The sequence below is a fragment of the Gasterosteus aculeatus genome, chromosome 14 (genome assembly GCF_964276395.1).
Source record: "Gasterosteus aculeatus chromosome 14, fGasAcu3.hap1.1, whole genome shotgun sequence".
NCBI classification, from domain to species: Eukaryota; Metazoa; Chordata; class Actinopteri; order Perciformes; family Gasterosteidae; genus Gasterosteus; species Gasterosteus aculeatus.
In genome coordinates this window covers 17,479,536-17,495,431 of record NC_135702.1, presented here as the reverse complement: position 1 = coordinate 17,495,431, position 15,896 = coordinate 17,479,536, and the positions used below count along the sequence as shown (strand labels likewise).

Genomic DNA, 15,896 nt, shown 5'->3' with positions numbered 1-15,896 from the left:
ACATGCTAACTAGCTAACACGCTTACTAGCTAACGGACTAACTCGCTGGCCAGTTAGGAGTGAGTTGGCCAGCGAGCAGCGAACAGCTGTTTGGGGTGAATGAATGTGTTTACTGTAAAAAGCCATACCGTCATATACCGGGATACCGTCAGAATCTTTCTAAATACCGTGATATGGATGTTTGGCCAAACCGTGCCGCCCTGATGCACACGGTTATCTTTTCTCTCATTCTCCCATGAAGAGTAGTACACACACACACACACACACACACACACACACACACACACACAAACACACACAATCTGGCTCATCACAAGACCAGATGGCACTAGGGGTGTTCCAGACAATTTACGGTCTGTGTGTATGTGCACATATATCGGCGATTGTGTATGTGTGTAGATGGAAAAAAAATGGGTTGGTTGGAAAACGCACGCGCACACACACACACACACACACACACACACACACACACACACACACACACACACAGCCTCTGGTGCCAGTTCTGCCAAGGACTGAGAATAAAACCAAAGCCGGGATGAACCATTGCGCTGCTTCACTCCTCCATCCCACCTCCAACTCTGAAACAGATGGTTTAACCCCCTGGTCTCTGCAGAGTGACGGTTCAGGAACTCTGGCTAGTCAACTCCCGTTTGTACGCTACGAAAAGAAATTCTGACTGCACACAAAGACAATACACACAAGACTGTTCAGTTTGAACAACTCAGAGGAGACACAGCTGTTCAGCTTTACGCAGAAGAACAGGAGGCTGTACGGAAGAGGAGCAGAGTTAGAGGTGGACAGAGGTGAAAACAGCGAGGAGGAGGAGGAGGGCAGGATGAAGGAGGAGGTGCATGTTAAAAGGGGGATGAATGATGAACAGAAGGTGGGAGGGTGAAGGCTGCGTCACGCTTTCAAGACCTTCGTCTCTCTATTGACAGCCACCATTTTCACATAGCACATCTCTTCTGCCTTCACTATAGCCACAGGTTCACCACACACACACACACAGACACACACACACACACACGCCTCCCAGAATAAGTCGGCAGCCTCTAATTGGAGTGGTGTTTGTTGCGGAGAGGTGTTGAGCGCCGCTGTAATTGCCAGGCAGCCTGGTTGACGTTCCCCCGTCTCTTTATTTTTTAAGGGCCGGGTAATTAGGCTCGCTGGTTGTGCGATTGTGCCGCCGCCGCCGGTACGAGCCAACAGGTGTGCGGAAAGAGCAGCGGAGGACTCACCTCACCGACGTCACACAGGCCGCCTGCAGGACGTAAAGCCGCGACCATCAATGAATGGACCAAATATCCCAGCAATGGCTGTTAAGATGTCTTCTTTGTTTGGTCCAAAGCTGTGGACACCTGACAGAAGCAGGCTAAAAAATACAAAAGACGGCAGAAAAAAGGTTTGCCGTTTCTCACAGTAAACAGCCAGCATGAGAACGTTGTCAGGATGAATTGTGGGGTGAAGGGAAACGGCACTTCTGACCAATAATCAGGATCGCGTTATATTAATATAATATTATGTTATATTAAATTAAATATTTAAAGACGATGTGAAAAAATAAATATCTGGCATAGACTTTGTCAACACAGTCTGTCCTTCTTCCTATCCACTCTCCACTGCTAATGAGTGGTTTAGACTCTGAACATACAAATCATGCAGGTAACCTGCTGCAGGTGTGCAACAGATGCTTCTAAAAAACAGTCACTTTGTGACTCCAGCCAAAAGCAGCTGAAAACCAGCAATTAAGCACTGGCCGTCTGTCAACATTTAGTCAACTTACAACAAAGTGACTGAAGGAAACCACACGTTGGTAAAGAAAACCTACAAAAACATTGTTTGTATTTCATTGCCTGTGCTGACATGTAGTTATTATAGCTGACACTTCTGCAGCAAGGTAAGTAGTGACTTGGTGAGAAGTGAAAAGACACCCAGTAGTCCAAAGTAAACCTGGGAGACGTTTGAGTTGGTGCTGCATAATCAGTTTTAACTACAACGGCAAACAAAAGCGAAGCTCGTCTGAGTAAATGAAGAAATAACTCAACTATTAGGTATCACACCCAGGAGAAACTCATGGCTTGAAAGTTTAATTATCATCATCTAGATTACATTTAAGCATTTGTTCAAACCCATTTAATATCTAAATGTGAAGCGGGTCCTAACTGTATTACATATAAGGAAAGAAAATAATAAATGTGTCCATTTTTAAGATGTCTGAGACTGGTGCTTTTAAACTAAAATGATCAAATATTTTCTGACGGTGCAGTACAAAAGTAAAGTAAGCTACCTCTAACATCGGTTCAAATAAGCAAAGATACACCAGATTTAACTTGTTCATACTCTCAGAAACAATCCAACCTTGAAAAAAACAAAAAAGTTTGACACATATTTTTAGAAGTCCTTTTTAAACCACTTCTAACCTGCTCATGTGCAGGTAAGTCCGGGGTCAGGAGCGAGCGAGGACTCCAAAATCAAAGAACTTCATTTAAGTAGGGAGGGGAAACGCAGACTAACCCACAAACCGACCAGGGGGACCCCTGGTTTAAATACACCGGGGTGGTGCAGGTGGACACAATCAGGGACAGACAATCACCACCAGGGCAGGAAGTGCAGTTAACACAGGGACACGAGATGGAGGAACTACAACAGAAAACAAACCCTTCACCACTTGGACGTGACCTAAATCCAACTAAATATCCCCAAACCAAGAAGTTCCCCACTGGCTGACTACTCAAAACACCTTTGGACACTTGCTTTCTTTTGGCCCATGCACTGTGTTTATTGTATATCTTTTTATATTCTATATTTTATTGTCCCTTTATTTGTACATGATTCTCCTAGTTCCATGTGTGCACCACCCACCATGAGAAGTTCATAGTGACCCCTTGAGCAGAGAGGATCGAGGACACTAAACAACTTAACTCCATTATACTTGAAGTCAGAGAAACCAGGACAGAAGAGCGCGTGAACTCAACAGCTCTGCACATTCCAGCGTCGTCTTCGGGGAAAACATACGGAGCTCCGACTCGTAGCGAGTCGCTCCGTGGAAGCAAGCGGCACGTCAATCTCCCGAGCTTTAAGGGTAAATTAATAAATCTAAAAGCAGGAACCCACGCTGAATTCTCACAGACGCCAACCTTGAAATCACTGCCATTATTAGCGCAGTCATTATTAGCATTAGAAAAGCAAATGGGGCCAATAATATTCGCTATTATGACTAAAAACGGTTATTAATCCCTAATCCGCCCACAATTAAGAGCATGTGGGGTGTTTTTATTTTGTGAGCCGAGGAAACGAGATGATTTAACAGCCCCGGAGGCAGAGAGGGGGGCGGGGGGGTATTATGTGACTCCATCTCTATTTTGAAAGCGATCAGCCGGGTTGTTGCTTTTTTTGAGTGACAGCCGTAACAGAGGCAGATTTGACTGGATAGAGACAAGAGGGTGGCGGCGGTGGGGGGGCTCGCCGCGTCGGAGCACGTTATCAGTCTCAAGTGCATCAAATCAAACGGGAGGAGGGAGGTGGGGGGATTATTAAAGAAACCCACCCTTTTTTTCGTCTGTGAACTGTGACTTAATAAGCGATGCCAATTAGGGGAACAGAAATCCGACGTGCCGTCGGGCTGCATCTATTTGCCCAAACGTCTCTGGTAACGCGTGAAGCTCGCTGGCAGAGGCCGCCACGCCGCGCTCTTCTTCTGTGGAAACCCAGGAAGAAGGAGATGGATGCTGGCACGAAGACTAGAAACAGGATGAAGCTCATTGATTTTGCCGTCGTTTTTTTTAAGCGTGTTGATATTTGCTATTTATCTTTCTGTCAACAAACCCAACAACAACAAGCGTCTTTAATGTCTGCAGCCAGATATTTATTCCTCCGTCGCGGAGCTGCAATGATTCCCTCCATCGCCACAAACACTTGTTCCACACTTTCCCTTGAGTGCTGCAAAGCGTTCACACTGGCCACACGCCGCGCAGCGCACACCTCCACGAGGGCGAAACGCCGGCTCGCCCTCAAAGGCCGGGCAGCGAACCCGCCGGCCGGCTGCACAGTCACTGTTGGGTTTGAACGATACGCCGACTCGCACTGCTCGCCCGCCCTCCTCGTCTTTCCTGTCGGAGCTTTTCCTCATTGCATCATTATTTTCTTTCTTTAATCCTTCCCTTTTTTTCCTTATCTTCTGTTAATCTCCTTTTCTTTTCCGCTTTGTGTTCCTCCCTTCTTCTGCCATTCCTTTCTCTCTTCTGTGCCCGTTTCCTTTCCCTCTCTTCTCTCCTTTTGCCCTTGTTTTGGTTCCTTCCCTCCTTCCTTCCTACCTTTCTTTGTTTCTTTCTGCTGACAGTCAAGGAAACATTTCCTCCATCTCTCATTGCCAACTTTATGTTCCATGGCAACGGGGAGGATGGTTTGCCCTCCCGCCCCCAAAGCCCTCTTCCCTCCCCCTTTATTCCCGACTCAACATGCACACGAATCAAACACACACAGACACACATCTTAAGGCTCGTTCTCTCTATGAACACACACGTCGACGCACCTCAGTCCGCTTTGACGGGGAGACAAACAGCGGCTCTGAGAGGTTATGTGTTTAAAAGAAGAAGAAAAGAGGAAAGCAACCACGAGCTGCCAAAACCTGAAATAGACGGGCGGTTTGTGACAAGCAGAGGGAACGACTCCATCCAGGAGGAGATTAGAAAAACACACACGGAGTTGGAAGTGTGCATCTTCTTCTGCAGGGATGAACCCAAAATAAAACAGAAACAATGGCCAAATCTCCCGATAATTAAAACGGCTAATCCACTTCCTGGTTGGCGATGACCGTGGGCTGAGCGTGTCAGCCAGGGACGCGTTGGTAGATTGTGCGTTGTTTATGTTTAGAAGCTTTTGTGTGTGTTTAACGGCGGATTCGTCGCCCTCCAAAAATACGAGGACTTGGAGGGAATGAGGAGGGCGCTTCAAAACCATCCAAATGCATTCACAGCATTGTGTGAAGGGTGTCATTTTTTAAAATTATAATTCTACATGAAGACATACAAAATAAAATGTCACTACTCAAAAGCATCAGGTAGAGCGAATCCTAAAAGCCGGTTGATTCCTGCTATCTTTGCACGCTTCTGCAGCCTTTATGTTCTCTTTTTGCCGTTGGTGTGGTCTTCTCTAAGCGTGATTGGCAACCTGCGGTCATTCCTGAGCTATTCCGTGTTTCATGGCCCATTTGTGGGGAAGGTAATGCAATTTTAGTTTTTTTTTTTTTTTCAGTAGCTTATTGATGACATTGAGTTGTAAGTGTTCATTTGAGGAATGTTGCGTCCTGCTGAGAAAGTTTAGTTTAAATGTTTCTTGTACGTCATGACTTATTTGCTAAGCTCGTATCCGTTGTTATTTGATCGATAGGGAGAGTAGGGCCGTGGAATGGGACGTCTCTATCTAAGGGGGGGTTACGGTACCTATGAATACCGTTAAAAACACCAACAAGGTAGAATAGACACAAGTTCATGAAAAGTTGTCAAATAAAATTACAATTAACGTTGTGCAGTAAATAGACAGTTGTATGGCGCCCCCGCTTCTCGTTGTTGAGTGAACACGCAGCTCGGGGTCGGCAGGTCCCGGTCTCTGGCCTCGCCCCAGCCTTTGGAATTGGCTGCTCTCATGGTTGTGTGCGTCCATAGAGTTCTAATTAGCTGCATTCACAAACAGCGGCGAGCTCATCAGAACGCCGAGGCCTGCAGAACGCACAGCAGGGGCGAGCAGTGTGCGTGTTGGGGGGGTTGTATCTGGTACATCTGGGTGTGCGAGAAACAGAGTGAGATTTGTGTGCATTCGTGTGTGAGACACCAGAGTGTGTTCCTGTCTCCAGAGACAAAAGAAAAAAATGACTACACAAACGGAGGCAGCAAACCGAGGCGCCGCCGCCGCCACCGACTCTGTGTGAAGTGGGCTTTTTGTCCCCCCTAAAAGTGGTCCTTCCGCACATTTTTGTTGTATAATGTGCAGAAAGCGAGCAAACAACACGGCGGAAACCGCAGAGCACGGACATCGAGAACAACGCAGCACGCAGAGAAGACGGCTCGGGACTCCGTTTTCCAGCCAACGGACAAAATGGCTTCCGAACGCCAACCACGTGCGCGGCCGCTGCATGTGAAGCACACAGAAACAGGGAAATACACAAAGTGACATCTGTACCGGAGAGGAGGACAATCTGTAAAAAGACGATGTAAGATGCAGGGGTGTGAAGGTCACGTCTGCCACATGCGTCCTGTCACCACACAAGAATACTGGAGAACATTTCTGCAAACCAGGCAAAAGGAGTTTGGTCCTCGATTGATTGGAGTTGGTAGTTTGATCCCGCCGCGCGTCGCAGACTACTGTCCATGTTTCCCAGGCAGATACACATTTTATGAATAGGTCAGAGTTGTATTATATCAAATATAATATACATTGCCAACCATTTAATCAGGTTTTAGATGAACAGTAACAGCTGATAGCAATCCAGCTAAATGTAGAACCTGCTCAAAGGCCACATCGAAGCATGAATCCAAAGCCAATCATTTAAAACAGGTGGGAAAATTCCACCTAAAGCTCCCTTAACGTTCAAAAACAAATACACACATGTTAGAAAGCTTAAATAAATGCTGCAGTGTAAAAGCTATGAATATTGCACACATCAATCCGTTGTTACATTGAATTCTTCCGACTGTTCTTGCACGCCTCCATTGACCATGAGAAGAGCCAAACCTTCATCCACTGAAGTACTTTAACAACAAAACCTTTGACCTTTACTAAAAAAATACAAAACACACATTTGTCACCAGCGTCTCTAATCTCGCACAGGCCTCCTGTAGTGTTTTAGGTAACAAGGTTTTCCCAAAGACGCATTCATTTATGTCTACGACTGGACACGCGAGACTTCACCTTGTTAAACACTGAACCCATGTTCTGCATTCGTCCATATTGTTGCACGTTTTCCGATTCTCCGTTCACCTCGAGGGAAAAACATCAGTTTGTATTCCTCTGACAGACGAGTGAATTCCTTTGTGACTGTGATTGCAAAGTCAGCAGTTTAAATGCCTCGTTCAGTGGGCCGTCCACCTTCGCCCACTGACGGGATACGAGTGTTCACTGACTCTTTTACTCCCCGACACGACCAACTGGACCAATAAAGGAACTGCTCCGTGTTAGCGTGAAGACGGGCTCGCTGCCGCACGAGGCCACTTTACTCACCCGCTCACGTTAAGCTTTATTGATCCAAATAGTCAAAGTCAAAGGCACCATGTGGCAACAAACGGCCTGTTTGACTCCAATAACACTGCTGTCAAAACACAGCGTGAATCGATGTCCATAACACACGCACACACGCACACACACACGCACACACGCACACACACACACACACACACACACTTCAGGGCAGGAAAGAATGAGGGCAGCAAATCCAAGAAACAGGAAGTCGGCTTCAGGAATGAACTTGAGCAGCTGACAAATAAACGTGGTGCCCCAAAAATACAGACACAAAATCCCATCATCACCTGATGGCTGTGTCTTCCATACGTCACGTAGTCACGTAGTACTCACGACACCAGCCCAGAAGATCCTTTCTGCCAACGTGTAGCGATCTATTGTTTAATAGAGTCCCCAGAGAATGTTCCATTGACATGCAATGTTTTCAGCAAAGACGAGAACAGCAACCCGTCAAACCACATGGTCAGAGTATTCAAACCACGTTACACAGACTACCAAAGAAAAGCCTGCATTGTTTCTCTTGAAATCAAAGCGGATCCACGAAGAAAAAAACAACATTAAAACCCCCAAACTGCATCTGCATGAACAGAAGATGGTTTCCCACAATCAGGTTGAAACAGCCAGGCAGCAGTGAGCAGGTGTAAGGGGAAGAAGAGGGGAAAGGAGAACGCTGACGTACTTGAGCCGGAGAAATGTCCGCTCCCCAGGGAGGTCGGCCCGTTCTTTCCACTGCTAACGGGAGGGGAAAACATCTACAAGACAAACAGAGCACACATTACCTCCGAGAGCAGCAAGACGCATCTCTCCACAAACATCACGCAGCTACACGCCAAAAGCATCATTCCAAAACGCCAGGGCAGCATTTGGCTGCAGAATTTGTTACAAGCCAGATGGGAAATGTGGTTTATTTAAAGGTCGCTCAGTCTTATATTTTAACAAATGATATATGACGTTTTGGAAGGAAACTCTTACCAAAGAAACATGGGGTCCATCATCTCTAGGGCTGAGTATCACTGTCATTTAACTGCTGACACTGACTGGACACTTGGGTTCTGGTACCAAGGCCAGGATGTTTCTGTCTAATATATGACTGGCTTCATAGATCTATGTTTCTTTTAACAAAAAGAAACAAAGTTTCAAATGTCAAAGATTCAGTAAGAAAGATTAAAATTGAAACGTGACGAGTCCCAAGTCAGGACACGTCGCAACTAAGTTAAGTAAGCAAGTCCCAAATGAAGACTGACAAGTCCACAGTCAAGTCCAACATCCAGCCAGTCCTGGTTCTAATGGGACAACGGGTACCAGAAAGGTACTTAAGTCAAGCTTAATGGTAAGACCGGTAAGTCAGGTTCAAGGACAAGTCCCAATAAGTCCCAATAGGCCCAAAACAGGTCCAAGTCAAAAAGTGACTTTCTACCCATCAATACATCTGATTCCATTTACAGTCAGCGTTCTACATTTAATAGAAAGGAATGAGTTTGACGTTATCAAATTGAATATCCAGCGGATTAAACACACTTGGTTTGTTATTTCTCTTCTGTATTCGCTGAGCTTAATGTGTTTTGTACTGACTCTGATTCTTTACAAATGCTCCTTTCCTTCCTGCTTTGGCGCCTCGTCAGCTGCTGTCAGGTTGTATTAGGAAATGTGAATAAATGTAGGTTTAATGTGTAGGCTTGGTGGAGGTACTGGAGCTGAGTTGGGGGTCTGACGTGAGTCCACTGTGGTCCACAGTCCACGCCTCTTAATGCGGCTCTCAGTGTTTACAAAGCGCTATTTCAGACTCTTCTTCCTATGATGACATGTTTGATACCCAGCCCTATGACCCAGACTGCTACTCACACCCGAACACAGATATGAAGAGTTCGTTTTCCAAAACCCCGTGGGAACATTTTTGGGGAATAATAGAATGAAATCAAATTCGACATTTAGCATCTGTAGCAGATCAAATATCTTAAATCCTCGGCTCAATTCATCATCCTTTTAAAGTGTCCCTCTGGCCAAATGGTGGATGGCTCATTTTGGAAATACAACACTTGACATCTACTTCATATCTGGGTTTATCATCAGAACTAGCTACCATTTAGCTCGAGACATCCACAGAGAATAAGCAGGCGGAGAGCCGAGGATTCACCGCGGCTCCATCGCACCCTGATGACCTTGACGGTAACCTCTCTGTGTCGTGTGCGATGGGGAGCTCAGTGGCTGTGAACATGCTCGGACCTTCACACTGTGGGACTATGAAAGCTTTTGGGGTTTTACAGGGGTTTTGTCTTGTGTACGGGCCACGATATAAGTAAATGAAAGCCCCCCTAAACGCATGAATGGTCTGTCCGTCACTTCCTCTGAATTGCGCCCGTGGGCTGTCAGGCCGTCGCTCCCTCGCGCCCGCGACCAACAAAGGGGAAGGAATGGATTAGACGCTCGCTGTGATTATCGGCAGGTCTATCGATGTCCCCCCGTCGAAGCACTCGGAGTTGCGGGTGTCGGCCTGTGGGCGTGCAGACAGATGATGGCATAAATGAATGCGAGCGACGTGCGTCTGTAATGGGAGGAGTTGCTCTCTGGCTGCTGCTGCCCTTCTTTGTTTCATTCTCTTTTCAAGAAACAGCATTTACGGGCGACTGAGTGACATTTTTGGAAAGCTGTTCAAAATACATACAGCCCACGTGTCCATAATAATACTATAATAAACTCCAAGAGCGGCTCCTAAATATGGATTTTGTGATTGATTATTTTCATATATTTGTACTGTTATTTATAATTATTATACTACAATATTCCGATATTAATCTGAGAGTATGTACACCCCCAAAATATTCTTGTAGACGTGATATAATACGATTATGTTATTTCTTATTTTCATTAGAGGACAATATAACAGAATCAAATATTCCTAAAATGGTCTTACATTTGTCTGACAGGCCATTATGAAATAAATTACATTTTTGATATTGTCTCTTATTATTATAACTATAACAGCTTTACTTGATGTAGTCACTTAAACGTGTATAACACCAAATGGTGAGAGCACGGTGGTTTTATTGGACATTTGGTGTACTAATACACACAACAATTCTTACTTAAACAAATGTATTATTGGTCTAAATAGCAAAACTAAGGAACGTATTTTTCATAAAAATATTGCTATAGATGTGCTTTGTATATGTGTTGTTAACAGACCCACAATATTCGTATATTAACCAATAGGAGAATATTGTGTTAATAGCATTGAAAGTCTAATGTATTTAAACAATTTCTAAAGGAAGCCTGCGTGGTCCGTTGCCGTGCGCGTAGGCCTCCACTAATTACACAATGTCACTATAGAGATTGAAAGGTGAATTAACGAGGATTTTATCACCAGTTTTTGCATCTCGTTCTTTTACTAATTTGCTATTGTGTGGATATAATGTATTAGCTGTGTGCAGGCCTCAGCTGCCATCATATTTGTCTCAATCTGGCGGGAACTTAAATTATTGCATTGGAATTCTTGGCGATTTTTTCTCTTGTGGCTGCAACACTTCCCTGATTTCATTACAGTCGGGCCTCTTAGAGCTCAGGTCTCTCTTCAATTTCGTTTTTTTGTTCTCTTCTTCTTCCTCCCTCCTCATCTTCCTCTTCATGGCGTAGCTGCTCCCAGAGGAGAGGAGAGGTGTGCAGAAGGCGTGGAGAGGGCAGCGCGGTGGGGGGGCTGTTTCCTGCGCAACACGCATTCTGCTGCTTTACGAAACTTTGAGAGGAGTCCTGAGTTTGTGCCGCACGCGGCCTGTTCGGAGGCGGGAAGCGCTCCTCAGCCTCGGCTGCGCGCACGTGTTTCCTCCTGTCTGTCTGTCTGTCTGTCTGTCTGTCTGTCCGTCCGTCCGTCCGTCCGTCCGTCCGTCCGTCTGTCTGTCTGTCTGTCTGTCCGTCACGCAGCTTCGCGATTCTAACGTGTGTGTGTGCGTCGCGGGCGTGAGGCAGCCTCTTACCTCACACACACACACACACACACACACACACACACGCGCGCGCACAGATATGAACATTCTCCAAATCATAGCAGGGGCAGAAAGAGCAGGTTACACAATGAAGGAAAAGAAACAAACGAAGGACTTAAGTGAGATATACTACCATGGATGGTGGGAACATTTTCAAATCGCTGTTTCGCATCTATAAGACAACAGAATTACCAATGCAGCTTCAGTCTCTGCGCACACACACAAAGACATCAAATCACAAAAAACAGACTTTTTCTTGCATGTTATTCTACGCCAAATGCACTTTAATGTAAAGAAGTCATTAAAACAGGACTCCTCGGACGCGCCGCGCGCGCCGCTTACCGCGCTGAAGTCCAGCAGGTCGCTCAGCTCCTTGTCGCTTCCCAGCGCCGCCATCCGCTGTTGATGATGCATGTTTGTGTTGCAAAAAATCGCACGGACCCTAAAATTAGGGAGGGAGGGGGGGGGGGGGGGGGGTGAGGAGAGGACAGGTAGGGACAGACTGATAGATGGAGAGACAAAGGGGAGGGGAGGGGGGGAGAGAAGAAGAGGAAGACCTCGGCTTCTTTTTAGTGTGCGCTCCGCGCTCCGCTTCCCGGGTCTCTCTGTTCCTCCACCGCCAAATAAATCCACGACCTCCTCCTGCTCCTCCTCGGAGCGGGCGGCTCCGTGTTGTCAGCACGACACTAAAGACGCATTTCAAGAACAAGCAAGGAGCGCGGCGTCGCGGGGCCGGAGCGCTTCGGAGTGCGTTTTGCTGCGCTTTCTCCCGGGGAACAAGTCCACACCGCTCCGCTTAAGACGCAGTTCGTCCGCCGCGGCTGTCTGTGGCTCTCTCCCTCTCTCTCTCTCTCTCTCTCTCTCTCTCTCTCCCCCTCTCTCTCTCTCACACACACACACACACGCACATGCGAGTGCGATATAAATAAATAAGACGCTGTGTCTGCGCTGCGCCTCTAGGACGACGGAAAGGATCGCCTCCGGAAACGAGCCCCGGTGATCCCGCTGCTGCTCCGCCGGCTGCGCCGCGCCGCTGAAGGACACCGGTGCGCACGCAGGACGGAACCCCGTGCACGTGTGGCACAGCCGCGGGGGCGATACCTGCGCGCGTGCGGCCGCCTAGTTTACAGCCGCGGCGCGCGGAAGCAGCGCGGAAACATCGTCCCGGAGAAATGGACCGAGTTGTTTGGTCGGTCGCGGCGGGGTTTGGGTGCCTGGATCCGGATTGGCCTGATTGGGGTAAAGAAAAACAATGATTGTTTTCATTTTTCCCTTCTGGAAACTGTTGAAATATTCTAAATAAAACGTTTCACTCTTTACACATTCACTAGTTATTTTGCATACATTTATTTATTTTATATTTGTATTTTAATAATATATGCTGTACATTTTTCACACAATCACTTATTTTATATTTCTATGTAATCATGAGTCTTTGTCTTTTCTTGCAAGAACATGGAACAAGTGCAGTGCTTAACCTGCGTGACCCCCCAGTGCCAAAAACCCACTTCTTTGCACTACTTTGTTTCTTTTCTTCCTCCTCCTCTTCCTTTCTTCCTTTTCTTACCCCTCCAGTGACGCCTGCCGCCTGCAGGTACAAAATTCTGCAAATGACACCCTGCATGTGCGAGAAACTCACGCGCGTGCAGGCCGTTGGTTGCAGTGTACTGTGGTCCGGCCGGTCCCCCGTCACGGCTGCACTCGCAAACCACTGATGAGGCAGCAGTTGCTTAGTGCGGATTACAGCAAAGAGCACAGACCTGCTCCCCGTTGCTGTTGTTGTCTTTGTTACAAAAGACACAAGTGATCCGAGCTGAATTCGACATCTCACGGTCGGAGGCTCCTCTCTGCAGCTCTGAATCTCTCGTTGGCTTTTTAGCAATTTCACATGCAAGAGTAACAATGAGAACATACATTGAGAGGCATGTACAGGGAAATGAAACCATCCAAACCATTAACAAACAGCGCTTTGTTGAACCCAAACTTTTAAGCTGCAGAAATCAATGTTTTTGAACGTTTCCTTCAATACAAAAGTGGTTGTTGGCGTTGGCGCGGCACGGACAGACGTCTCTGTGGGGAAAGTTAGGATGACCTGAGACAGGTTGATTATGGCGACAAACTCCACCACTTGATCTGTGGAGCTTTTTAGCCTCTTTCAGCAAATTGTTTGGGTTTTTCTTGGAGACAAAATCAGAGCTTAATTGTATTGGCACGATGTCTTTTGGTCTTTTTGCTTTAAAAAGTCAGGAAAGTTGTTGAAATGCATGAATGCACTAGCATTTCATTCCACTTTATTTTATTACTTGTGCACTGTTGTCTTGTCTGTCTACTGTCGCGCACTAACCGCCAAGACAAATTCCTTGTATGTTTGACTCATTTTGGCTAATAAATGATTCCTGAAAGAAAGAACTAAAGAGGAAAAAGCAGGAGAAGAGTTCATGTTTGAACGCTGTGTCTCAGGACTGTGATCAGTTTACATTTAGTTTATTTCATTTTGTGAATCCACATCCCCGTGTGACGCTTCTCTTCGGTTATCAACACAGGAACAACATTAAAACAACATGTCCTGCTTTAGTCTGAGTGTTGGAACCTTGAAACTGAAACGCACAGTCTGTCACATCTGGGTCAAGAAGTGAGCTGCGGAATTCATCCTTGACAGATACGAGTTCTTACATAATAAGCTGAGGAGGCGGGACGTTTCTCCTGGTGGGATAACTTTGGATTACTAGACGTAACAAAATCTGTCAGAAAAGAAGACTGACAGGGACAATGTGTATTTTTTGGGAGATCGAGCAGAAATGTAGTAGAATAGACCTGTTTTTATTTAAGAAGCTTTGTGTTTCTTTCAGCTGAGAATGAGCCCCTCGTATCTACATGTGGAGCGCAGCCGACGTTCTAAACAATCAAGTCAGAAATGGAAAATGTGCAGATAAAGAGACGCACGGTAACACACCTTTTGACACAGCTCCTGAACATATATAATATTATATTTTATAACTGGTACCTTTTAAGATTATATGCAGCTTTTTCTTCATTATTATGTTCATCAGGAATACAAATAACTACCTGGAACCTCAGATAAAAAGTATTTTAATTATCAAACAAACATGTGACTCCATGGAAATGATGAAACTACAGTTTGCCCCCAAAGCCCTATGGGAAATGTAGTTGGATGTGTGAACATCCACAGACCGCATATGTCCACATGTAACGCTGAGGTAGTGACCTGTCAATCCCAACGTAGCCCCGCCCTAAAGCATACTCTATATATGCTTTATGCTCTATTTGTGTTAAATGGACCATCATTTACTAATATACACCATGAACTATTGAAGAAGAATTGAAACTAAATATTAAAACCATAGACACATTTTTACAAAATCAAGTCAAACCTTTGCAATGGGAGCATTTATAATAGATCTGTCTTCATATATAATATCTGTCTGTAATCTGATTCTTCTTGTTTTTTTATTACTGCTTATTTATAATTTGTTATAATTTCTAACTTGTTTCTTGTACTTTGCTGCTGTAATCCTGTCAATTTACTTGCTGTCGGAGTAATAAAGAATTATCTCATCTTATCTTAAAATGGATCACTTGAGAAGTAGGATCATTTTTTCATAGATTTCTATACAACAGGCCCTTAGACGCCATTTGGCCGCCATGGAAGGGTAAAACACAGGTGTAATTAATACGGCCGTTTATTGCTCTGTTCCATTAAGTCGGGCCAGGACACTGTATTGTATAATGGGACCCTAATTTAATTCAGTTCCAACTGTGTTAAGACTGCCGTGCTGTAGCAAAATGGCTTCAATGAAAAGGAACTATTGACCCTTTTTACAACGAGAGGATTCAGTTTCTTCAGTCAAGACATTTTATAATCGTACGAAATGACAAAATAATATATTGTACATCCTGCAAAGGTATCTGGCTCAATTCCACAGAAGCAATCACTTCTCATCTTTAACTGTGAGGCAAAGAAAAGTTTAAAGGATCCATTCAAACAATTCAGCTTTTGAGATAAGTGAACAATGTCATCGTTATTTGAAGCTTTTACCTACAAGTACAAATTGCCTAGTTAAAGAAAGTTCTCTACATGATACAACAATATCATTTCAATGATATATCATGTCAATCATCTTGTCAGGTGGAGCAAAAGATCACAAACCAAAGCACATGAATATAGGAAGTGGTCAATCACAGTCGCAATTCTGAATTAAAGGATTCTTGAGATGTTATTATTTGATATTCATACTGAGACTAAATGCCCTGTGTTTTATTTGTTTGTAGTTCAGGTGGGCAGCTTTACTGCTAGTTATTTGTCTGTTGTTCATTTCACATGTCAGGGGTAACTAATAGAGTCCGGACCCAGACGCCGTTGTATCCAAACCTTGACACTGGACCTAAGAATTATGAAATTATGACGGAAAACTTCTTTTTAAACAATCGCAGCTTTTCAAGACTTTACGGGCGATACCGGAGACACAGCGACCAATTAAATGTGTGTATTCTGACGAGCATTCCAGCTCCGGAGAGGTTCAGGCACAGTTTCACTAAGGAATACACCGGGGACCTGAAGAAAATCTGCAATCTTCTTTCTATTAAATGTTTGAATAGATTTGCTGAGGCAGAGGACCAACTAGTGTCTGTTGGAGCCTATGATGCTGAAAGCTACTTTATTGA

General features: G+C 45.2%; 1 protein-coding gene and 1 long non-coding RNA gene across 9 annotated transcripts in view; one reads left to right on the top strand and one right to left on the bottom strand.

Annotated features, from left to right (window-relative positions):
• tcf4 (transcription factor 4) overlaps nt 1-12,401 on the bottom strand; it is a 163,933-nt gene extending 151,532 nt beyond the window's left edge. For all 8 annotated transcript variants that reach the window (XM_078088410.1, XM_078088411.1, XM_078088414.1 and 5 more), the window contains exons 1-3: nt 11,556-12,401; nt 11,347-11,385; nt 7,916-7,988 (exon numbers count right to left, since the gene is read on the bottom strand). In XM_078088410.1, coding sequence (XP_077944536.1) covers nt 7,916-7,988; nt 11,347-11,385; nt 11,556-11,627 — 184 coding nt within the window. In that variant the 5' untranslated portion in view covers nt 11,628-12,401. The remainder of the gene's footprint in view (nt 1-7,915; nt 7,989-11,346; nt 11,386-11,555) is intronic.
• On the top strand, nt 12,314-14,806 carry LOC120831449 (uncharacterized). Its single transcript, XR_005714063.2, has 2 exons — nt 12,314-12,452; nt 12,666-14,806. It is a non-coding gene; the product is annotated as an uncharacterized LOC120831449 (long non-coding RNA).
• Nucleotides 14,807-15,896: the final 1,090 nt, after the last annotated feature.